The 26,730-nt window shown below is 33.1% G+C and overlaps 1 protein-coding gene across 2 annotated transcripts in view; it reads right to left on the minus strand.

Annotated features, from left to right (window-relative positions):
* Positions 1 to 2,630: 2,630 nt before the first annotated feature.
* Stam2 (signal transducing adaptor molecule 2) overlaps positions 2,631 to 26,730 on the minus strand; it is a 49,979-nt gene continuing 25,879 nt past the window's right edge. Inside the window, exons 5-14 of one of the 2 annotated variants that reach the window (XM_005315798.5) lie at positions 26,395 to 26,541; positions 24,955 to 25,024; positions 24,187 to 24,373; positions 16,880 to 16,974; positions 13,981 to 14,060; positions 13,770 to 13,857; positions 12,795 to 12,849; positions 10,007 to 10,160; positions 7,234 to 7,403; positions 2,631 to 5,593 (exon numbers count right to left, since the gene is read on the minus strand). In XM_005315798.5, coding sequence (XP_005315855.1) covers positions 5,365 to 5,593; positions 7,234 to 7,403; positions 10,007 to 10,160; positions 12,795 to 12,849; positions 13,770 to 13,857; positions 13,981 to 14,060; positions 16,880 to 16,974; positions 24,187 to 24,373; positions 24,955 to 25,024; positions 26,395 to 26,541 — 1,275 coding nt within the window. In that variant the 3' untranslated portion in view covers positions 2,631 to 5,364. Of the gene's footprint in view, positions 5,594 to 7,233; positions 7,404 to 10,006; positions 10,161 to 12,794; positions 12,850 to 13,769; positions 13,858 to 13,980; positions 14,061 to 16,879; positions 16,975 to 24,186; positions 24,374 to 24,954; positions 25,025 to 26,394; positions 26,542 to 26,730 lie in introns of those variants that run through there. The other variant, XM_078017406.1, reaches the window with a different exon arrangement.

The following is a 26,730-nucleotide window of genomic DNA, read 5'->3' on the forward strand; positions in this document are numbered from 1 at the left end:
CTAGTTTTTGAACTAGAGGTGACAATTGTACAGAATTATAAAAGCCATGAAATTGTTTACTTTAAAATGATTAATTTTGTTATGTAGACCAAAATGTAATCAGTAAAGATCACTTTCCTACTTTGAAAGTATTGGAAAGCCTTTATTTTCCCCATTAGAATAGTAAATGGTATAAATAAGAACAAAACCAAATCTTCATTCTTTGTAGGGAAATATCCAACCAATTTTTTTTTCTTATCTGTTTTTCTGTTCACCTTTTAAGATTTTTCCCATCATTAAATATCCATTAATCAAGAGGGGCAGAGTAGTAGACAGTAAATGGAAAAAACAATTGTAACCTCATAAACACCTCTAGCACAAAGAAATATATTACTGAAATGTAGGCGTGGGATTAAGAATCCCTAAAATGGAGCAGGATGCAGGGGCATACACCTGTAATCCCAGCAGCTCAGCAGGCCAAGGCAAGAGGATCACAAGTTCAAAGCCACCTTCAGCAACTTAGTGAAGGCCTAAGCAACTCAGTGAGACCCTATATCAAAATAAAATTTAAAATAGAGTGGGGATGTGGCTCAATGGTTGAGTGCCCTTGAGTTCAATCCCTGGTATCAAAAAAAAACAAAAAAACAAAAAACAGTAAAATGGAATTATGGAATTTACAGGAGTCTTAGCTTCATCTATCCAAGCAATTTCATTGTTTTAGCAAAAATCAAAAGAATGCTACTGCCTAGGTGTGGTAGCAGACACCTGTAATCCCAGCAGTTCAGGAGGCTGAGGCAGGAGGACTGCAAGTTCAAAGCCAGCCTCAGCAAAAGCAAGGCTTTAAGTAACTCAGTGAGACAAAAAATGGCTGGGTGTGGGGTGGCGTTGTGGCTCAGTGGCAGAGCACTTGCCTAGTATGTGTGAGGCACTGGGTTCACTCAGAACCACATATAAATAAATAAAGATCCATTGACAACTAAAATATATTAAAAAAAAATAGCTGGGGATGTGGCTTAGTGGTTGAATGCCCCTGAGTTTAATCCCTGGTACCAAAAAACAAACAACAACAACAAAAAAAAAAACCTGTTACTAGACTATATATTTTTCTCAGAACTCTTGGGCTGATTTTAGGCAAACTTGTAAAAGTTCCACGTGTTTGATACTCAGAATTCTTTGCACATTTTTAGCCATGTGTGTTAGTCTCCTAAGACTTCGTAACAAAGTACCATACACTTGGAGGCTTAATGGTCAAAGTTTATTTTCTCACAGTTCTGAAGACCAGGAGTCTGAAATTGAAGTGTTAGGTAGGCCATGTTCCTTCTGCAGGCTCTAGGGAAGAATCCTTTCCCTCTTACATACTCTGGTGATCTCAGGCAGTCCTTGCTTTGTGGCAGCATAGTTGCAACTTCTGCCCCCATTTCACATGACCTTGTTCACTGGGTCTTCTCTTAAGGACCTCAGCATTGGATTTAGAGCCCACTCTAAATCCAGAATGATTTCTACCCAAGATCCTTAACTAATTGCATCTACACAGACTGTTTCCAAATAAGGTTATATTCTGACATTCCAGGTAGACATAAATCTGAGGGGGCTACTATTCATTTTTTTATACTATGTAAGCAGCAGCATATTTCTTTTAGATCCAGTAAGTTTAAAAAAAAAACTTCCAAATTCAAATTTAGCTTGATAAAATTAGAATAATTTCATCTCTGGGGAAAATTTTTTAAAATAAACTTTGAATCTTCAAAAGAAAACTAAATCAAATAAAAATTAAATGAGTCCTCCTTTTACTTACTGAAACTGATGTAAATAAAACTACCTTTTGATATAAACAAATGATAAATCAGTGCTATGTCATCTATAATTTAAAATTTTTAAAAATAACTTCAGCGACAAAATCATAGAATTTAGAGGGAAATGGATGGCATTAGAGCAGATTATGCTAAGTGAAGCTAGTCAATCGTTAAAAAACAAATACCAAATGACCCCTTTGATATAAGGGGAGTAAACAAGGACAGGGTAAGGATGAAGAGCTTGAGAAGAAGATTTACATTAAACAGGGATGAGAAAAGGGGAGGGGAAGGGAGGGGAGGGGAGGGGGGATAGTAGAGAATAGGACAGACAGCAGAATACATCAGACACTAGAAAGGCAATATGTCAATCAATGGAAGGGTAACTGATGTGAAACAGCAATCTGTATACGGGGTAAAGTTGGGAGTTCATAACCCACTTGAATCAAACTGTGAAAGATGATGTATTAAGAACTGTGTAATGTTTTGAACGACCAACAATAAAAAAAAAAAAAAAAAAAAAATAACTTCAGTTTTCTCATCATATTGACAATTCAATAGATCCTCTCCTGGAATTCAAGAAATATACATATAATATAAATATTTATTTATTTTAAATTCACAAGCCTATTTATTTATTTATAGCACTGGCGATCAATCTCAGGGATGTACACATGCTCTACCACTGAGCTACATCTCCGACCCAACCACATTATTATTTATTTATTTATTTTTATTTTGCAGTACTAGGGATTGAACCTAGGGGCATTCTACCACTGAACTACAACCCTAGACCTTTGTATTTTATTTTGAGAAAGGATCTCCACTCAAAATAGTACAAAATGACAATGCACCTGTAAATAATTTCAAATAAATGATATTATATAATTATTTAATGTTCAGGTAATTTTCTACATAAAGTTCCACAAATTAGGCAATATTGGTTAGCTGTACATTTTTCAAACTATATGAACATATCCCACTTCATGTATTTTAATACCAGTGGCATTTTCTACATTAAAATCAATTCCATTATAAATTTGCAGGAATTCTTTCTAAGGTACTAAGATTTCATATGAAAAAGAAGTTATTTTTAAAATTTTTGATATTAAAACAGTAAGTGTGAACCCAATGTAGAAATCTCAAGTTAGACCATTCCTTTGGCAAAAACATTTAGTTATAAATGTCTTAAAATAAATAAAATCTATAAAATTATGGAAAGAAAAGAACAACCTTGCCATTCTTATTAATAGTAAGAGTCAGGTCAATTCAAATTTAACATAATTTTTATACTATCAACCTGCAACACAAAACTCCTTATAATGGCAAAAATAAAATTATTTTTAAGAGGAATAAATTTTTACATATATAAATGTTCACAAATTAATGCCAATATACACCATTTATATACATGTCATACATTTTATTATTCCAAAACTACATTAGCTGAATTGGTCAATTCCAATTTAGTGGGTGTGCAGTATTTATACTGGCTCAAAGGCTTATGATGAACTAAACTTTTCCAATTTGACACAATTAAATATAGTATATTTACACAAACATTAAAATTAATTTATTAAATACAGTTTGGAAGAAAAATGTAAAATTTTTTCTCTCTATATATGCAAATACTAACTTGAATTACCAAAAGCAGCTTTGGATGTTTCTTAAATTTTGTTTTCTTTCTTAAAGAACAAATAATTTGTTTCTAAAAAGTAAGGTGCCATTTTAGGGGCTGGGGTTATGGCTCACTGGTACAGCACTCGCCTAGCATGTGTGAGGTACTGGGTTCGATCCTCAGCACTACATAAAAAAATAAATAAACAAAATAAAGATATTGTATCCATCTACAACTAAAAAAGTAATTAAAAAAGCAAGGTGCCATTTTAGAATATTTTTTATAAGTATATAGCTGAATTTATCTGAAAGGAAAATACTAAATGAAAAAGTAAAAATGGTATGGAAGGTTAAAACTTCCTTTTGATACCTGATTAGAAATAATACAACAAAAACTAAGTTTTCAAATACTGCTTGTTTTCCTTTTAAAATATAGACCAAGTATTATATACAGTATTTTGTTCTGGAACAAAGTATCTTTGAAAAAGGTATATCCTTACAATAAAATTCCTGTAAATAGATAAATGACAAAATTTGTAGTCTGTTTTCAAATGGATTCTTATTAGAAAGATTATTTTCTTTAAAAAACCAATATAGAAATCTAGAATCCATGCAAAAAAGTTTTAACTTTTTAAATATTCAACTTATGTCCATTATTTTTCCCATTCTAAATATCATTTATCTATAAGTATATGCATTTTCAATATTATACTATGTAAAAAGTTGGTAGATAATAAAGTAGTGTGCAAATTTTGAAGAGAGAAAATAATCCTTATTGGTTTTCTACCAACTTCTACAGTATGTGGAATCTATTAGCTATAAACTAATTTTTAAAACATGGGCTTCAGAAAAACTGACTGAACTGTCTATCAATCCATTGCCTTCTATCAAATCATCACCTGCTATTATTCCAAAGGTTCAGAATTACTTGTGAAAGGAGATGATATTTTTCAATAGCTTGGCACGATGACATCTTAGCAGTGGTATTTGAATCACTTCTTTTACAATAACAAGACTTCAATAAAAACTCACTTATCATCCATGCTTGGTTTATATCACATCAAATTATTAGGTATGTCTCATGGCTCAAAGTCAGGCATAATCCTTAAAAAAGAAACGTAGAATCTCTGCATATCACAACATAGGAAGTAAAATAAATGGATCATATTGCATCAGACAATGACCAAAGTGATTTGATAAGGTCATTAGTGACAATTTTAAATATAAAGATGCTTGTAGAGAAGAAAATGTTTATCCTCAGGGAATGGAAATTCTTTAGCCCACTATGGGCATGAGTAGGGAAATGGCTAAGTGCTTTCTCACACATCTGCATTTACATAGTTTTTGCTATTAATAACAGAAAACATTTTTGTTCCTTCCAAATCGCTCTTGTTTCTGTAGACAATTATATGCTAATTATTACTCAACATAACACTGAGAGCAAAACTGACAGTACTGCAAACACAACTGCAATTTAAGGAGCCAAAAGAAAGCATGTTGGCAAACGAAATGCTTATACAAAAAAAGATGTTCCCTCGCCTTTTAATACAACAGTGTGTGGGAAATGGTAAAAAAAAAAAAAAAAAAAGCAGACAAAAAATATTTAAAGGTCTTCAATTCTCTCATTAAGACATTTTGTGGGATAAACAATGGTAACAATGGTTTCTTTAAAGTAAAATTTTTACACTTCTATCTCATACTGTTTAGTGTCATAAAGCTACTTATTGGGTGTCCAGATTCACGGAAAGACATTTGAAAGTATGACAAAACTAACTGGGAGCATCTTTAAGCTGCCTCTGACTTCAAACAAACTGGTCTGAAAAAAACTTTTATGGCCTTTAGAGTAAGTTAGGTTTTGTGCTTTTATTTACTCATGGTCCTTTTGAGTTCAGAGGGAAAAAGTTTCCTTTTAATATTTTCAGATTAGAATCACAAGTGACACTTATGAAGGTTTCCACAAAAAATGCTTGGTTTTTCTCTAAAGGAGAGGTTGCTGATGATAGTTTGTTTGCTGCTGTGCAACCGACTGAGCTGGGACTGCCATGGGAAAGCCTGCCAGGTGCGGCATATTGGAAGTAGTGTTCTGGTAAGATGACATATCCACAGACATCCCCATCTGCTGTGAGTAAGCAGCTGTACCAGTAGCTGACTGAAGGTTAGAGTTCTGGTTCATATAAGGAGGACTGGAAATAGTGTCTTGTCCAGTGCTACAAACAAAATTTAAAGAAGAAAATCATATTTACATTATCTAGATTATGGTCAGGATCAATCATCATGACAAAAATTGACTTTTCAATCTTTTTTAAGTTTATGTAGCTCTGCTGTTCTGGTTATAATTTAATCACTCCAACTACCAAATACTGTATATAATTTTTATATTTGGTAAGAAGAGAAGAGTGCTCAAAAAGCAAGAGAATATAAAAGTATAAATCTTATTTAATTTGCTTTCTTGAATATCTCTCAGCAAAAACATTTAAAAACTGAGAAGATCCTGTTCTGACTATGGCCAACTCCAATGAGGACAGAGTTGGTTCAATGTATATTTTCCAGCCCATATTCTCCCTTTCCCATTTTCCAACACAGCACTTTCTCCTCACACACCCTTCCAACTTTCCTTTGAAAGGAACTTTCACTTTTAAAGAGAAAACAGTATAATCTGCAGAGCACCCTGAATCCTTGGGATAGTTCAGAACGGTATTTTACTACCACATATAAAAACACCAAGCTAAGTTGAAAAATCACACCATATTTCAGGACTTCTGTTTCTTCCTGTAACTAATATGACATACATTTATTTTAAAATATATTTCATTTTAACTGAGTGCACACCTATAATCCCAGCTACTTGGGAAACTGAAGAAGTAGGATCAAGTTCAGGGCCAGCATGGGCATCTTAGTAAGACCTTTCTCAAAAAATAAAATAAAGACATGGAGGTGTAGGTCAGTGGTAGAGAACACTGGGTTCAATCCTCAGTGCTAAAAAAAGAAAATATACCAAATGCAGTTAGCAATGCAGGAGAATTAATGTCAACACCATACCAGTCTTTTTTCCTCCATATTTTTAGTGTCATTTAGAATAATAAAATTTTATATTTTATCTTAACCAAACATCAATATAAACAGTTTTATTTAATTTTTAAGTAATGTCTAAAACTCACACTCATGATAAGAGTGAAAAGGGACTTTGGAGATCATTATACACAAATATCTTCTGTGATAGAACAAAGTGAATAAGGAAAGATTTAAAACATGATTCTCAGAAGTGTTTGTATAAAAAATTAAGCCCCAAATTCCACAGCTCAAACATACTTTCTCTTAAAGGACAAAGTAATAATAGTTTTCTAATATTTAGAAGTACAAACAGATAAATAAGTCTGGGACTATTTCACTAGGTGGATTATAGTACAGTGCTAAAGCACAACAAAGGCTTAGTCCTCACAAAGGACAGTTAGCTTTATTTTGTTCTAGGGAACTAAACTGTAGGCTTATATCTAGGCAACCATCACAGTATGAGTAACAAAGTTAGAGTAGCACCATTTCAGTTCATGGGACTATGAATGTGCATTTCTATATAATTTTGTGTGTGTGCATGTATGGTACTAGAAATTGAACCTAGGAGTGCACTATCACTGAGCTATATCCTCAGCCCATTTTGGCCAGGTTGGCCTTGAACTTGTGATCCTCCTGACTCAGCCTCCCAACTAGCTGGGATTACAGTATACACCACCACACCCACATTATGATTTCATTTTAAAAGTAAAAATTGGAACTATTATTACAAAGTGTAGGGTCAGTATATTCTGATTCAAAAAGTCTGTGGAAAATTAAGATGGCTGTCAAAACTTACCTTAAATATGGAGTTTGAGCAGGCTGTGTTGTTACTGAGGAATTTACACTTGGAGGCAGAGATCGCAGCGAACCAATATGATCTGTTCCTAGGCTGTAGTTTGGGGCAACAGTTACTTGGTGAATGTTTTGACCTACGTAGTTTCCACCATGTGATTGAACTGGATAAGTCTATTAACCAAAAAGAAAAAGTTGACTTCACTGCTGTCCCAAACATCTCCTTAAAATATCTAATAAAAAGCAGAGAGCTTCCAAACTCTCGAAGTACCAAATCTACAAAAATCTACTATTTGCTTGGTTGTTCTTTTATTTTGTGGAGGTTGGGAGAAAGAGGAGAGAGAGTTTACTTTCAAGTAGTAAGCTGAAATCTACCCAAACTACCTATTTACTCAGTAACATGTCTTGCTGTAAAGAAACGTAGAGTCATAGAAACTCCCATGAAGGGAAGTCCAACATCACCTCAAGTCACCGTGAGAATGGTGACCTTCATCCAACACCTTCCTATAGGAAAAGAGGTTGGAAAAGAAATGTTATCAAGATGGCAGGCAATGTCTATTGTATCACTGCTCTGGTTTTAAATTAGGTTATGTCCTTCCTCCCTCTCTCCTACATTTCTTTCTTTTCAGTACTGGGGACTGAACCCACACATGCTCTACCACTGACTTACATCTCTAACATACACCTGGCCCCTACTACTGCTATCTATCTATCTATCTATCTATCTATCTATCTATCTATCTATCTATTTATTTTTGGTACTGGGGTGCTTAACCACTGAGCAATATCCCCAGCCCTATTTTGTATTTTATTTAGAGACAGGATCTCGATGAATTGCTTAGAGCCTTACTAAATTGCTGAGGCTGGCTTTGAACTTGCATCCTCCTGCCTCAGCCTCCCGAGCCACTAGGACTACAGGTGTGTGTCACTGGGCCTGGTTCATTCTCCTTCTTTTCTAATTTGGAGGCAGAGTCTAAGTTGCTGAGGATGGTCCTGAACTTGTGATCCTCTTGCCTCAATCTCCTGAGTCACAATCTCATGTAGTCATGGGATTACATGTATGTGCCATCACATAAAACAAATTGTGCTACTTTAAAAGCAAAGATTATTCACATGAAAATTAGAAATGCCAGATAAACTATGTTATGTGCAATCACATTATCTCCTGAGGAAACATGAAACAACTCACAGCTAAGAGGATAAGACTGGAAGAATAGACTCTTCTGCAGTTCAGGGTTCCTGAATGGTCCTCACAGATATAACTAACAGTGTATTACTCCACCTGCTTCTAATAAATTTTTCAAAGAAACTTTTGAATGTTTCAAGTAGTATTATGTGCAAGCAGTATAAATAGAGATTATATGAAGAATCAAACTGATAGAAAATCAACTTTGAAGAAATAGTTGTACTGGGTGTGGTAGCATTCTATACTCAGCGACTAAAGAGGCTGAAGCAGGAGGATTTCAAATTCAAGGCCAGTATCAGCAACTCGGCTTAGCAAGACCCTGTCTCAAAATAAAAAACAAAAAGGGGTGGGAATGTAGCTCAGAGGTCAAGTACCCCTATACCAAAAAATCCCCAGTACCAAAAAAGAAAAAAGTAATGAAACTAGTTGCACTTAGAAAAATATAGATTGTAGACTGTAAATAAAATGCATCTTAACACAAATACCTGATCCATGAATAACAAATATCCCTTTATACACAAGAGGTGAACATGCAGTTCTATTATACAATTGTGCAGACATTTCTATTTTGTTCTAGTTTCACAGCAGTAGCAAACAACTCTGAAAGCCAGCAATACTGAATAACTGGCAGTCTTTCTGCACCCAGAAGTTCTTCTTACATTCAGAAGTAATTTTCAGAAATTCAGGGTATGGCATATTTGATAAATGCATCTTGTATGATGTGACTGTTAACTACAGTAACCATTCTTTACCTTAACAATTATGTTGTACTAAGTCATCTAATTTATGTACTCATATTCTACCTTTTCCCTCTAGTGTCTCTATCACACACTCTCTTACATACTAGTTTTCATAAATTAACATAAAATGTATTCATCCAAGATTATTTTGTTTGGTTAACTAGCTAAAATTTGAAAAAGCCTTGAGAATGGGGATACTGATATAAGTATTCATGTTATCTGGCAAGCACAAAAAAAAAGTGAGAAGTATTGCAAAAAGATGCTGTTTACAGATAGCTTATGGCACCTACATCTCATAGACCTGTATCATATTTTTATTATGCATGAGTTTTTTAACAATTTAAGTCATGAACTAACAAAAAATAAATATGTTCTGAGACCAAAAGTTCATTAACTAAGTGCTGTTATAATTATATGTCAAAGAAATCTTGAAAAAAGATTTTTAAAGAAATGTTCAATCTTCTTGCTGAATAGCAACAACAGCACTAGTACCTCACGCAGAGAACCTTTGATACACCAGATCCTAAATCAAAGGATGTGTAGTTTATACTTACAAAGGATTTATATTTAAAGATTTTTATGTTTTATTCTTACAAAAACACACGAAGAACCAGAATACCCCCTATATATTTAATACTGTTTTCATTCATGATAAAATTGAACTAAGTGTTTTTGTGACATTATCAGTAACTAATTTGTCCTGGTGAACATTAATGTTTAGCCAATATTTCTAGAAACAAAGACTGGTTTTATAATTTTATTCAGGGACCACAGAAATTTCAATATTTCAAAACATTTTTTTTAATTCAAAACTATAACTTTGAAAACATGTTCTCAGAAAACATGCTCACCTGCACTGGAACCCCAGCAGATGTAGATGGATAATGTGCTGGAGGATGGAGTTTTGAATAGACTGAATATATTGGTGCTTCATTCACCAATTTGTTATATAGTTCCAGAGCTTCCAGGACTTTTACATTCAATTCAGACAATTCTGAATGCTTCCTGATACAGAAGAGAAAAGCATTTTCATACTCTTCTCATTTTAGGTATATATTTAGCAATGTAAATTATTTTTTAAATTTAGCACACTCTTCATTCATATTTTAAAAGGTTCTTTTCATATACAATGAAAGAATATTCACAATGAGAAACCGGGAAGAAAAATTATTTAATTCTTGTAGTAGCCAGGCTAATATAACTTCATAATATCCTTTCCACATATCATAAAATGCATTCAATTCATAATTCTGGTGCTAGAAGAATTTAGTTTACTATATTACAGGTTTATGTTGAAAATTTAATTATAAACAAAAAGTTCCTGAGTGGAAGTAATTATAAAGACCCACAGCCCCTGTGAAGTACAATATGACTAAAATGAGAGCAAACTCTTATTTAAAAAATAAAAATCACCTTTTTATTTGCTTATATGGTAAAAAAGATCAACTGAAAAAATTATTTAAATAAAAAAATTACTCTTGAAAATACAAATAAAAGCAATGTATATGCATGGAGATCTCTACTGTTCTTATCTATTGGTTGATTTTGAGAAAGTAGGTGAAACCAGGCACCTTATTGTGAAATAACAAATCCAAATAAGAGCATTTTCACATTTGTTCAAGGAACTCCAGAGCAAATCCTTCCCTTCTGACTTGGTACAATTTTGTCTGTTCCCTTGGGAATAATAAACAACTTCTTTTTTTTTTTTGCAATTTCCAAGTTTATAAAAGTCAAATGGCCACTTTTCATCTGGCTTAAAGTATCCAAAAGCCTGTTTATTGGATGTGGTTCTTTCAATGTAACCAAAAAAGGTAGGAGGCAGAGGCAGGCAAAAAGATACAGAGTAACCAAGTAAATGATCTGTATGAGCTTTATCAAAACTTATAAGCCTTGCTATTTCCCTCTGAACAACAAAAACAGAAAGTGCTTGTTTCCTGTTGCATGAATGTATAAATAAAGTTAAACTACTTTCAGATGTATCTGTGACAAACCACCTAAATCTACAGAAATTAAGTGTGTATGAAATCACCTTTAAAGATCTGAGATATATAACTTCGAATCAGTAACAAATTTTTACTAAACTATACTCAAAACTATACTGAAAGAAAGAGAAAAAGCAGAAAGTAAATCACAAGCTATTAGGGAGACCAGGTTAAGAAAATAGCAAATGACATAACATATAACTGAATGCAAAATTACATGAAATAGGTAGAAAAAAGAAGAATTTAGAAGAGATTATTCTGGGCTACGGTAGACCAAAAAGGCTTTATGGTAAAGTTGGGACTAAAGATATTCCCTGAGGAAGGATGGACAGACCAAACTGAAATACTAGTGAATAAAGGCAGACAAAAGTAACACATGGAATACACAGGAAAAGAATGAAGAAGCATCTAGATCAGGGCTACAGAAATTACTTCAGAAGTATAGTACAAGTTTAGAACACAGTTCAGATAATAGATCTCTTACCTATCTAAACATTTTTGGAGTTGTTTTCATGTTTATCCAAAATTCTCTCTTAAGGTGATGTGAATTATTTTTAGGCTCCAGAAAAGTTTGTAACTATACTGCTAGTCATACCTACTTAATGCTGACCATTTTTCTTTTAAATCTTTTCCAATTTGATTATATAATAACCATTAACTCCTTGCAGTGAAACAAAGCAATACATATTTACTGCTTTCTCTAAAAATATGATGAAACTGTCACCATCATATCATTAACTGTCACAGGGATTTATTTTTAACTTTTGTAGAAAACACAAAAGATTTATGAAAAATGCTCCATGGAACAAAGATTATAATTTTTAGTGACTGGAAAGCCTTGCTGAAGGTACTTCTCTGTAGAGACAGGAAAAAAGTAAAGTACTTTCTGTTCTCCTTCACACTTTGGTCCCACTTGATCCCTTTCTTCTTGTGTTGTTTACATAGCATTTCAATAAAGAGGGGCTAAGACTAGAGATATAATTCAGCGGTAGCCCGTTCACTTAGCTTGTGTAGGGCTAGAAAGGATGACAATAGAATAAGAAGGTCTCATCTCCTGCCTTTCCTCTACTATAGCTTCTTCCTCTAACTTCAGAGAGAAAACTCGGAAGAATAACAGATGTCAGAACCAAGTTAAAAGCTTACAACTCTGATAGCCCATCCTCCAGTGCTGCTGCTATTTCTAGGAACAGTAAAACTAGCTGGGATAATAAAATTAGAAGGACAACAGAAACACAGGAACACAGGAAGAGAAAAAGAAGAAAAAAATTGTTGCTTTGGATTAGCTTCCCAAATCAGGAAAATTTCACTTGAAACTACGTTTCACATAATGATATTAATGATATTTGCCTAAGATTCCTGTTCATCTTATTCTTTATTCACTTTATTCTTCATTGCTCAATATCCCCTCAATTCCAGCCCAAGTAAAAAAATGGAATGATAAGAACAAGAGTCCAGGATTTTATGCATACTATTCATACTGCCATGAAAAAAATTGTTACCAAACTGAAAAGCACCTCCTTGCTATTAGCTTCTGGAGTCTATAAAATAATTGCAACAGATAATACAGTTTGCCCAAAACCATCACTAGTTCTAAGCTTGCCCAAACAAGTAAACCTATGAAAACTCTACTTTTCATTCTTTGCATGAAAAATCTCACCTATCAATCTCTTCAAGTTTTTCATCTATCATTGGACCCATCTGTTGACAGATATCTGTAAATACAAAAATGCTTAAAAATGTAAGAATTTAATTCAGTTTAAGCCAATTTCAACAATTTTTTTAAATACAGCACCATCCATAATATACTGAGAATGACTATAAAAGATTGAATGTTAATACTATTTCAGCATCATTGCTACACATATTTCTATCATGTAATCAAAGGCAAGATCAAAATTAAAATAAAAATCTCATCCTGGTCCTATTAACTAAGTTTACAGACTATGACATTTGAAATTATCCCCAAAAGTTATCTAGAAAACAAATTAACTACATAAAACAAACTTAAGCTATAGTATAAAATATGTAACTACCATGTGCAGATTAAATATGAACACTTTTATTTAAGGCATTTCAAAATTTAAAAATTTTATATATTTCCAAATCTAAACACAGATAAAATAAGCAGCTCCGATAAAATATTCTATACCCATAAAAAGATTTAAGAAGATTTATTCATTTATTATAGACATTTTTCTCACAAAAGACTTTAGAAAAGCATGAAAAAATTTGTTTTAATTGCTTTACATTACTTACAAACTAAAGGACACATTAGCATGCATCAAATGTCTACCTTTCAAAGTTAACATTGAACATGCACATGTGGACCTTTAGAGTCACCTTTAAATTAAGACTTTTAAACTTTTTGGTTAAATTAATTTAATAGGCTTTTATTTCTAATTCTGTCTTTTGGACACCAAAACACCAATTTCATCAGTGGGCTTACAGAAATACCAAGATCTCCTTGGATATGAAGGAACAGCAACATCTTTCAAATGATACTTTTACTATTTTACTGCACTAGTCTGTTCTCCACCTTGGATTTCTAATCTCAAGGCAGAAGAAACTCATAATAATATGAGTAGCTAAAATAATAAACATTATTAAAGTAATCTCAATATTCACTAAGTACCTTCCAAATCCAAAAGGTCTTGGGAATCTGGTTTTGAATCTGCTGGATCTATACTTTGTAGTACCTGCAGGGCTCTATCCATCTTATCCTAATAAAAAGTCAAAGAAGTTTTAACTTCAGTGAATACAAAATTACTCTTCCCAAGCGTTCTCAAAGAATACAATTGAAAAGTCTTGATAGTTTAACTATTAAAACAAAAGAAGGACTCTACCTCATCAATATAAATAGGCTCGGGCTCTGATTTCTTAATTTCCTCCACATCATCATCAATTACATTCAATTTGTCCACAGCTGCAATGGAAACAAAGTAAACTTTAAGTTCTATAGCATTTAATTTGATATCTAGTCATTAATTTAGAAGTGGCCTATGATATCCATAAGAAAAAAATTAAAAGTTCTTTAGTTATCCCATTTCATAATCAATGTTATTACTTATGTTCATATCATAATGTGATTATATACATTCATATTATAAATATTAATTTAGCACTTATTATGTGCCAAGCATCACTTCAGGCATTCATACATAGTAAATAAAATAGACAAGAATCCTGTACTTATGGAACTTACATTAAGGGAAGCAAATGAGCATTATTAGTGTGTGTTTTCCTAAAAACTGAGTGTTACCAGTAACTAAATAAACAAGAGAGTAGATTATTATCCTAATACTTAATTTTATACTTACATCTATAGTCCCCCTCTACCAAAAAAAACCTGTTTTTTCCTATATAAACAAAATAAGACCTGATTTTAACCTAATTTTGATACTCTGATAATAGTTAAAAGAACACAAAATGAAAAAATATTTTTTGTGTGTGGTGCTCGGTTCCAACCCCAGGGCCTTGTGCATACTAGGTCAGCACTTTACCACTAAACTGCATTCCCAGTTCAACAAAATATTCTTTCATAAAAAGACAGATCAAAGATAATTTACAAGCCAGGCATGGTGGTGCATGCTTGTAATCACAGCAACTAGGGAGACTGAGGCAGGAGGATTGCAAGGCCCTGATTTTAAAAAGTTTTTAAAAAGGGCCAGGAGTGCTGGGGTTGTGGCTCAGAGGTAGAGCGTTCGCCTAGCATGTATGAGGCACTAGGTTTGATCCTTAGCACCACATAAAAAAATAAAATATTATATCTACCTATGACTAAAAACTAAATATTTTTTTAAAAAAGGGGGGCCAGGAACACTACTGTGCCCGCCTATAATCCCAATGGCTCAGGAAGCTGAGGCAGGAGGATCGCAAGTTCAAAACCAGCCTCAGCAATGGTGAGGTGCTAAGCAACTTCAAGAGACTCTACCTCTAAATAAAATACAGAATCAGGCTGGGGATGTGGCTCAGTGGTTGAGTGTCCCCAAGTTCAATCCCTGGTACCCAAAAGTAGTAAACAGACAGATAAATTTTAAAATAATAAATATTTTTTAAAAAGATAAAAAGAGTCAGGGACTTAGCTCAGTGGTAAAGTGCCCCTGAATTCAAATGGAAGGAGGGAAGGAAGGTAGGAAGTTACCAGAATATTCTAAATTTTAATAAAACAAAAAATTACAACAAAAATCTATATAACCAACTGGGCATGGTGGCACAGGCCTATAATCTCAGTTACTCAGAAGACTGTTGGGGTCAGTCTGGGCTACTTAGTGAAACCCTGTCTCAAAATAAAATAGGGCTAGAGTTGTGGCTCAGAGGTAGAGTGCTTGCCTGGTATGTGTGAGGCTCTGGGTTCGATCCTTAGCACTACATAAAAATAAATAGATAAATATATAGATAGATAGATAAAAGATTCATTGACAACTAAAAAAATATTTTAAAAAAATATAAAAGGACTGGAGATGTAGCTCAGTGAAGAGCATTTGTCCAGCATGTATAAAGTTCTGGCTTCAATCCACAGTACCACACAAACAAAAACAAAAAATGTGTGTAACCAAAGGATTTTAAAATCTTAAATGGTTACTGCTTAATTCAAGTATCTGGCAAACTTTCAATTATGTCCTAAAGAACAGAGCTCAGCATAACACAAGGACATATTGAAAACCAAGAATGTGTTTTACTTTCAAGACTGTAGTTCAATCTCTCCAGATCATGGTAAGGGGAAATCACTATATAGGATCCCTTAAGTATTGTTTAATTAAAAAATGTCCTCAAATCCAATTACTATGTATAACTATAAAGATCTAATTAAAAAAAAAAGTTCAATATTCCTGTTTACTAAAATGAGTCAGACTAGAAGAATAAAACGGTAACTAGTAGAAAAGTACCCAGTCTTCAAATGAATGAGTATCCACCTCTCAGAACTTGATTTTTCTGAATGCATCACTCTACACAAAAAGATAATAGTACACACAATATACAAAGCTTTCATTTTAAGTTCTTTCTTTAGAACTGGTAAGGATAAGCACTTAGTAAGTCAGGTTTTGAATTCTGGCTCTATCAGTTATTAGACACGTTATACCTCTGCTTCAGATTCCTTATCAATAAACAGGGCAACACACAATCTATCACCCAGAATCTTTAGAATTAAGTGAAACAGCACAAAAGATTTAGCACAATTTTGATTAACTGAGATCTCCTGCCTCCCTGCCTGTATAACAAATGGCATGCTTTCTCAACATGGCTGACAGTGGCTGAGGGAGACCAGTGTGTGGCTACAGAATGAAGTGGTGTTCAGAAGAACTGAACTGGGGAACTTCAGTGACTTCATTACATTACTTTATTCTTGCCTGAGTTTTCTAGGATCAAACTGAGGTGAGGTAAAGTCTAAAATCTAACTCTTGTAATCACACTTGGCTCTTGCCAACAAGGTATGCCCCCTTATGCCCCCAGTTATCCCTTTCACTATGTCTCAGTAATGAATAACAACATTCTTTGTATAGAACAGACACCAAACTGCCTCTTATACTATATAATTAGGTTGATTTAAATATTTATGTATATGGTCACTAAATATATTAAGTCTCAGAGATTTAAAATAAGAGAAGAGTCTAAATTAATCCCTAAAGAAGTAGGTTAAATTATAATGTCTATAAATAAATGACAGAAAGCAAATTAGATGCCAATCAAAAAATTTAAGCGAAACAACTTTATAGATTTAATCTTCTCTAAAATTTAACTTACCTGCCTCAGACTCCATGTTTAAATTAGTTGTTACAAAATTAGATGGGAAAAGACCTATTCCTCTGTGATTTTCTCCTTTCCACCAATTGGCATCACTGAAAACAAAATGCAAAAAAATGTAATTTTTCTTTAACATTTTCAAACTGTAATGTTGAGAGATTAAAAAAAAATCAAATTTATCCTATTTTGAAAATCAATTCACATTCAGCTATACTTAAAAGTTGTTCTTTTTAAAAGATATTAAAAGGTACAAATAAAACAAATGTACATATCCTTATATCTAAATTTAGAACTAATTAGCAATTGGCCATATATCATACTGGGCTTTATAAAAAACATAAAACACAGATAACAATAAAGTTCTCTCTATCAGTGACCCTAAGTCCCAACCTCACATCCTTCTTACCACACTATCAACATAAAGCTGGTATGTAACTTCCTGACAGTCTATTTTTCATTCGTTTGCATATATTTACAGTCAACTGACAAACATAGAAGACAGCTAGCTAATGCTTATAGATCTTTTTAATTTTATATATTAATACTTGCTTATCTATTTTAAAGTTTGATTATAAGATCATGCTGTATTTCTGTATAAATGCACATTTATTTGTTCCTAGTCTTTCAACATAAAGATTGGGGTCATGATTATCCTGAATTAGAGGGCACAATCCGACAGTTTTTCTAGGCTTACTGAAGCATGGATTTGCAAGCTGGGCATACATAATAGGGTCCACCTATTGTGCTCAACCACTGGAGAGGCAGAGGTGGAAGACGGCCTGAGCCCAGGAATTTGAGGCCAGCCTGAGCAACACAATGAGACTGTATCTTTAAAACAAAATACAAAACAAAATGACAACAATGGACTTGCTGGGCCATGAGATATAAGCATTTTCAATTTTATTAGTCATTGTCAAATGTTCCCCATAGTAGTTGTGGAAGTTTACCTTCTTCCTCCCATTACTGTCCCCCAACCCCATATATGGTAACCATTTAAGTTTACACTTGCTATCAGGAGAGAAAATCATATTCCATTGTACTTATTTCCACTTGTGTTTGGTGACTATTTAAGATGGCTTCTTCTGTAAAATGTTTGTTTATTTATTTTGTCCATTTTTCTTCTTCCACAGGGTTATCTTTTTTTCTTGGATCTGTAAGGGTTCCTTACATATCCTGGATAGCAACTATTTCTCTGAATCAAGCTGATTTCTTCTCAAGGCTATCATTTCCTTTAAGTATATGTTTATGGTTCTTTATTCTATGGTGAGTTTTTTTCCCCTGTAATAAAATTTAATAATCTACCCTTGAACCAATATCTAATAGTTTTAGGCTTTTTTAACCCCTTTCCCACCTTTATCTGAAACAAAATTTTACGTACTGTGTGAAGTTCAAATTTTATCTTCTTTGTACCAAAAGAAGAGTCATTCATTCCAGCAAAACTTACCGAATAGCCCATCACTTTTTTTCTACTAACTTATGATTCAAAAACAGCATACTATCAAAATAGCTTTCTGTGCATGAGCCTATTTCTGTATTCCATTCTGTTGTGTAATAGTCCACAAAGTAGTCCCTCCTTTATTTGCAGTGTTGGTCTGTGATTCCAGATTACTTGAAGTCAATCATGACCCAAAAATATTAGATGAAAAATTCCAGAAGCAAATAATTCATAGATTTTTAAAATTCATAGGTTTTTCAGGCGCACCATCCTGCCCTGAAAAGTCAGCCATTCCTTTGTCTAACATATCCACACCACATATGCTACCCTGATGTTAGAAACTTAGCAACTGTCTTGGTTATCAAATTGACTGCTATGTTCCATAGTACATGTTCAAATAATCTTTATTTCATTAAATAATGGACCCAAAGCACAAGAATGGTACTGCTAGTACAATTCAAATAAGTCACAAAGAAGCATCCTTTAAGTGAAAAGTGGCTCTTTTTTTTTCCCCCCAATGCTGGAGACTAATACATGCTAGGCAAGCACTGTACCATTGAGCTACATCACCAGCCAAAGTTCTTGACCTTCTAAGTAAGCAAAGGAAGAAAATTATATGCTGAGGTTGCTAAGATCTATAATACAATATGATATTTGGAGAGACCATATTCACGTAATTTTTACTACTTTTATAACTTTGTTTTAATTGTTGTATTTTAGTATTGTTTTCAATCTCTTACTATGCCTTATTTATAAGTTAAACTTTTTCATAAGAATGTATGTATAGGAAAAAACACAGTATATACAGGGTTCAGTACCATCCTGTTTCAAGCACCCACTGGAGGAGGCTTGCAACATTATCCCTCATAAGAGGGAACTACTATATATTTGTTTATTAAAGCCTATTAATACACCTTGATATCTGGCAAGGGAAATACTCTTGTTATGCTTTTTCATTTATTATACATCTTCACATGTTTATATCTATATTAAAATATTTTTCAAGGACTCTGGAAAAAATTTATGTAGGAATTTTAACTGCAAATGTATTAAACTTATGCAATAACATAAGAAAAACTAAATCTTTCTAATATTAAGGTTTACCATGTCTCTCTCCAATTGTATTTTTATAAATATAAACATAATAAAAAATACTTATATTCTTTTCTATCTTTCCAAGAATTTTATAATTTCTCCATAAAGACTTTACATATTTTTTAGGTTTATTCATCCCTAGTTCATTCATTTGATTTTTTTTTTTTACTATCGAGAATGACTTTTCTATTACATTTTCTAATTGAGATTAAAGCATATTGAAGTTGTACCTAATAAACTTGATAAACTCTTACCAGCTTTAGGAAAGAGGAAGGAAAGGAAAGAAGGAAGGAAGGAAGGAGAAAACTTGACACTTTCCCATAAGCTACTGACTTAATGAAAACAACTCAACCCACTGACTGAACTTTCTATTCAAAGTATCTGAAAATAACAATAATTTTGTCTATTTCTTTCTAACAAAGTTGACTTACTAAACAGGTATTTGTAAGTAACAATCTTTTATTGTGTGTGTGGTTTTAGGAATCAAACCTTTGAGCTTTGCATTCTAAAAAGTAAAACTAAGCTTAAGAGGATTTTAAAGATAAAACCAGACAATTCACACTTCTGAAATGGATACATGGGATTTATTTGAACCTATCAACAATTGTATGGACAGCCTTACCTTTTTTTTTTTTTAAAGAGAGAGTGAGAGAGAGAGAGGGGGACAGAGAGAGAGAGGGGGACAGAGAGAGAGAGAGAGAGAGAGAGAGAGAGAGAGAGAGAGAGAGAGAGAGAGAGAGAATTTTTAATATTTATGTTTTAGTTCTCGGCGGACACAACATCTTTGTTGGTATGTGGTGCTGAGGATCGAACCCGGGCCGCACGCATGCCAGGTGAGTGCGCTACCGCTTGAGCCACATCCCCAGCCCCTGGACAGCCTTACTAGTAGTCCTAATAATGTATCACAACTTTCTTCCCAACTACTACCACAAACTCTCTGATGAGGCATAAAAGCACATAAAACAACCAAAAACCACATCAAAGCATGATGATTCCTTTCCAATCTTTATCTGGCTCTATATTCTTTCCACTGACTACCAGTTCATTTTATAAAATGTTAATGGCACAAAATATTGTTCAAGTTTAAATTCCTAAATTAAGGTGATTCAGTACTATAATTTCATATAAATCATTAGATGATTAAGGAAATTTTCAAATGTGTCATTTACACTTGGAGCTTTCTGTATTAGGGAAGAATAAATCAAAACTAAGCAAAAAATAATATAAGTATAAGGAATAAACTTTACATTCAATTAATTGATTATTCAGTTAATATTAATGAAATTCTATCAAGGACTAAATAGTGCTTTCTAGCTAAGCAATGAAGTTGCAAAGATAATTAAAACATTATTTCTGCCCTCAAGAAATTTAAAATCCAGTGTTTCAACTTCTACCAACTAAGAGTGTTATTTACTTTACTTTCTCCTGCTCCCTCCTCCCAGCCAAAGAAGGGGGTCACTTCTTCAATCAACTGATTAAGTAGGAGAGATATGTAAAAAACATACTTAAAATAGAGTTATGAGGAATATTGTTATATATGTTCAGAGAGCTACAGCAGCACAGAGAAGGAAACTCCTAACTCTACTGGGAGCTAAAAGTGGGAAGGATTTAAAGGTTTCTCAGAAAAGATAGTCTGACATGGGTGGGTTTTGAAGATTTAAGTAGTTACTCATCAAAAGGAAAAGAAAGCTGGACAAGGTAGCACATACCTGTAATCCCAACAGCTTTGGAGACAGAGGCAGGAGAATTCTGAGTTCAAAGCCAGCTTCAGTAAAAGTGAAGTGCTAAGCAACTCAGTGAGATTTTTGTCTCTAAATAAAATACAAAATAGGGCTGGGGATATGGTTTAGTGGCCAAGTGCACCTGAATTTGATACCCAATGCAAATAAAAAAAGGAAAAGAAAATTAAGGCTATGGAATATGGAAATAAAAATGGCATCTGTCTGCTGCTGACACAGATAAACAAGAAAATATGAAGAAACAAAAATTTTGCATTCTTAACCAAAAGAAAAAAATGCAAGGATATCTTATCTAGTTTTAGGAAAGAGGAAGGAAAGGAAAGAAGGAAGGAGAAAACTTGACACTCTCCCATAAGCCATTGACTTAATGAAAACAACTCATCTATAGGGTTTTGCAATGGCAATAAATAAAGGTCAGTTATGTCCTTTATGGATAAAATCATGCGAAAAAAACTGTTATTTTTACCTCAAACATACAAATAGAAAGCTAGAAACCTAGAAACCCTGGTAATCTTCTGGGGGGTCTTTTCCTTAAAATACCTTTTGTATTTTTTAATATGAGGAGCCAATTCTTGTAAAACTTGGACTCCTTTGCAAACCTCCCTTGCTAGTAAACTTCTTTTTCTTTTCTAAATGCTTTTGTCTTCTTTGACAGGGCTTTCCAGGCAGAGAACCAAATGTACAAGAGGTCTAATCAGAACATGGCATTTTTCAAACTGCAATAATTCCACTTGATTATTTGAAATGCTTACATAAAGAACAAAACAGGAGCAATGAGTTACAGTTAAAAATGTAGAAAATTAAAGGGTTTTTTTTGGTATATTTTCTGTTAATAAGAAATATGTGCCTTTTAAAATCAACTGAGTATTTCTTAAAATGAGACTCAAGCATGATAAACTTTCAAGGGACTTGAAGTTCTGCATGTGAAAATTTTATGTTTTCAACTAAATAGCAATCTAAAAACAATGAAGAGAATCATTTTCTGGATCATCTGAATGACTTCTTTTTAACTGAAGAATGATTTTAATAGTACCATCCAATCTGCATTTATGTTTAAAATTTTGCTAGTGATTATCAATCACATAAAATGACAACATTTAACCCAAATTTACTAGTAAGCATACCTATGGCAACTGTAAGACTATTATAAAAATGACAGCAATCAGCCTATCTATTGCATCATCCTCAGGTTTAATTCTCTTAGCAGTTACAAGAGTTCTTTTTTGCAGTAACAAGACAACTGAAAATTATATTAGTCTGTTATTTAATAAGTTCGTGCTTTAAATGGACGTCCGTGAAAAAGAAATGGTGTAGAACAATAATGTAACCCTCTATTTGATGGAGGTCAGTAGACTACAATAGGCATATAATGCCACCGAAAAGCCAAATAATATCATCCGAAACTGCATGAAAGACTCCTAGCAGTTTCAACAGGAAAAAAAAAAAAAAAAAAAGAACAGATTATTACATAGGACAGGGCAGTACAGATCTGCTAAAATATTTGTGCTATTAAGCAGTACTATATTTACTTTGGAAACAGCAGTTTAAGAAATTTTCTTATGTACACATAATGTTCTAAATTTAAAACAGAAAAAGTATTCATTTTATAGTTTTGTTTCTATGTATAAATGTCTTAAATTTTATAGTTATATAAAAGTATCAATGTGTAAACCTAGTTCTTTGGTAACTATTCTAACTTAAACATACTCAGAAGATGGGCACCTAAAGACTATAAGTATTTAGAACATGTCACCTCTTTATTTTTATTTATTCCCCTTGCTGCAATTCAAATAATTATTTTAAAACAAATTTGATGGCAAAAAGATTATTTTCTCACTAAACACAGTGCTACCTACCTTGACTGCCTATGAGGCCTTCCCTTTCCTGTTCTCAATTTCTTGCAAAATTTTCCTTTCTTTTCAAAATCAATCAGGGTTCATCTGAAATGGAGCCCCTGGATAAGCCATCTCCCTGGATACCTGCACCAAGTATAAATCTGCTCTCTTCCAGTATCCAATGGTACCCCTTTTATGGTATTCATCACATTCTGCCTTATATACAACTGTGTATAGTAATTTTAATTCCCATTTTATTCTAGGTTTGATGAAAATAGAACTATCTCCCCATTTGTTTCCTATTAGAGTCTATAACATAACATTTTCTCAAATATTAACTGCAACAAAGTAACCATTATGTATCTACTCATTTAAAAATATACTAGACTAGTATATTCTGACTGAGTTATTTATAACAGTTAAGAAATACATTTGCAATCTCTGTTCATAGCAACAAGCTGTCAGGTCTCACACTTGCTAAATTCATCAATTTCTTTCTTTTTTCAGTACTGGGATTGAACCCAGGAACATTTAACCACTGAGTTGCATCCCCAGCGCCCTTTTTATTATTTTGAGACAGGGTCTCACTAAGTTGCTGAGGTTGGCTTTGAACTTTCCATCCTCCTGCCTCAGGCTCCTGAATTACTGGGATTATAGGTGTGCATCACTGTGCCCAACTTCATCAATTTCTTTTAAAAGTAAAAAAAAAAGAATCAGGCTCAATATAGATTGATCTATTTTTTCTTACACTTTTAAACTACAGAGAACCTATAAGGAGGGAAAAGTATTAGATTTAAGGAATGAGGAGGAGCCATGCATAGCTTGTGGTTGCTTTGATCAAGATAATGCAGTAATATTTCTTCCCAAAGATTTGCTGCCAATAATTTTGTAATATACAAATACCAAGGCAAATGCATTCAGATGACTGAATATTCATTTCTTAACTGTGCTAGTCAACAATATCAACACATCATTCACATAAGAGATAAAGAATACTTTACTAGTAAATATAACAACAAAACAAGAAACTAACATCTTGTCTAACATTTACCTAAAAAAAAAAAAAAAAAGCAAGGAGTTGAAAATGTTCTGTTATGATTTAAATACACCAAAAATCAAGGAACTGAATATTCAGGATTCTCAGTTATGGACACTGTGCTTCAAAACTTCAGAAAATTCCATAGATAAATATTTAAAACATACCTGTCATCCAAAACAATAATGATTTCACCATGTTTAAAGGTGAGTTCATTGTCCTCAACAGCTTCAAAATCGTATAAAGCTCTCACTTTTTGTGCAACCTTATTATTTAACTGAATTTCTGCAGATGGATATAAAGATTTTGTCTCTGTGTATTGTTGTTTCTGCTCTTGCAAAGATAATTCAATAGCTGGTTTGAAAAATTAAAATGCAAAAAAAGAAAACATAAGATAGCAAGGATTAATTCTGATTTTTAAAAAAGTTTAAAAAGAAATATCAGATAAGATAGTTAACAATAAATCAAATGAATATTTTATTTGTCCAATTAAATGCTAAACAGTTAATTTTCTGTGGGGCAGGGAAACACGACATTTTTAAAATAGTTTTTGCTCATTCCTTATTATCACAGTCTGTCATATACAGCAGCTATTATTTTTATAGCAAACAGATTGTGACATTATAATATGGGTAACTTTCCATATAGGACAAACCGTGAACACATTTCTGTGTTTGACTCATAACTTTGGCATTACAGAAAAGGTGAAATGTAATCTCTCCAAAGGTAGGACATTAAATACATATTACTGAAAAGGAAAATGAATTAAATCCATCCTGTCATTTTTTCCCCTTTACTTAAGACCCTACTGATTTTTATATTTGAGCTACCTCAACTAAAAGCACACCTAGTTTTATTAAAATTTTTATTTCATTAAAATTTTCAGGTGAGGATATTTTAATTGATGCTAAATTATACATGCTTGATCATTTTACCTTTAGCTATGTCTTCATCTTCTTTGTTTTTGTTCAATGATGTTCCATTCTTGGCAGCAGCTGAGACAGTCTGTAAATGTATGAGTAAAATGAACATAAGTATCTTTTCAAAGGAAACACAAGCACTATAATTACTTGCAAATGCTAATTTTAAAAAATACTGATATAACTTGAGTTTCATTTAAAAGTCAAGCACTTTATGACAATTTTAAGTAACTGTTTTCAAATACTAAAACATCAGAGTTTTCAAGAAAAAAATTATAAGTGCACAAAGGGCACAAACTGGCTTACTTTTTTTGGGTATATAACACAGAACTTGGCATAAAGAAAGTACTTAAAAATTTATAGAATGAATAAATGTGAGTCTTTCCTGATTACACTTCCTGATTTCAACTGAGATATCTTCTTCAATGAGAGGTGCTCTACTGCTATTGGCATAGAGCTACAGAAGAGATACCAACAAGAAGTCATAAATACTGAAGGGGAGAGAGAAATCAGGTACAGTTCTAGGAATACATCTGAAGTCCTCTTCAACTAGTTGATGATGGTGGCTTTCCACTACAGCAGAATAAAGAAGGTAATGCTTAAATTTAATGACATGTAAAGACAGATATCCAGAACTATGAACCACCAATCAGTTTTCTTTTTTCCCAGTGCTAGGCAAGCATTCTACCACTGAGCCACCTCCCTAGTACTATTAACTAGTTCTTTAACACCAATTTTTGAGAACAATATGTAGAAAGGGCACAACAGTTACTTTTTACTACTTATAAGGCATCTGTCTCAAAACTCAACCCTGTATCTTTAGGTCTAAGCGGTTAAACCTAAAGCTGCTTTGTCTCTTAAAATCTAAAACAAAAGAAAATATAGTATTCTCCTCCTTAGTTTCTTTCTCTAGCCCACAGTTAATATTAACTGGAGGAAAAAAAGACACTGATAGCAAAGCACTCAGACAATGGTTTCCCATAAACTTAAAGAACTAGCCCACTCCATGAGTCATTATTCCTGTCTCCCCTTCCTGCCATCCTACAATTCCCTAACTCCCCCATGCCAAAATTTCTAACTTTATAGATCCACTTTCCAAAGTTCCAATATAGAGGAAAAACACTGAACAATTAGAATGTCTACTAAATGTAAGACACTATGTTAGATTGTCACTTCAAGAATAGAGGTGGGAAATGATGATCAAGACATCCCTTGCCTAGGGCTGGGGTTGTGGCTCAGTGGTACAGCACTTGCCTAGCATGCGTGAGGTACTAGGTTCAATCTCTAGCACCACATAAAAAAAACTAAATAAACAAAATAAAGGTATTGTGTCCATCTACAACTAAAAATATTTTTTAAAATTTTTAAAAAGACATCTCTTGCCTATAATCTTTCATATAAAATTCATACTTCAAACTAGTATAGGCCAATCATAAATCTGAATGAATCTCTCACCTGAGAACCTGCCGAAGGAAAAGTAATTCCTTCTTCTTTCATAGATTTAATAGTTGCAGATATGAGACTAAACTGGGGATCCTTCTGAAATTCTTCTGACCATTCCACCATTAAAGATTTCAGTTTTTCACATACTTTAGGATGAGCCTTTTAAAGAAAGGGGGAGGGGGTGAAAAACCCACTGTAGTTAAAATAAATACCAAAATTATTTAACTAACAGAATTCTCACCAAAATTCTCTTTAATTATATGAACATCAACAAAAATCTGGCAATACCTGGTGTGAATAATTGATAGATGCCTATTTAGACTGTAAGATAGAGTTGTTCCATGTAAA

This window comes from Ictidomys tridecemlineatus, chromosome 7, assembly GCF_052094955.1.
Source record: "Ictidomys tridecemlineatus isolate mIctTri1 chromosome 7, mIctTri1.hap1, whole genome shotgun sequence".
In the NCBI taxonomy this organism is placed as follows: domain Eukaryota; kingdom Metazoa; phylum Chordata; class Mammalia; order Rodentia; family Sciuridae; genus Ictidomys; species Ictidomys tridecemlineatus.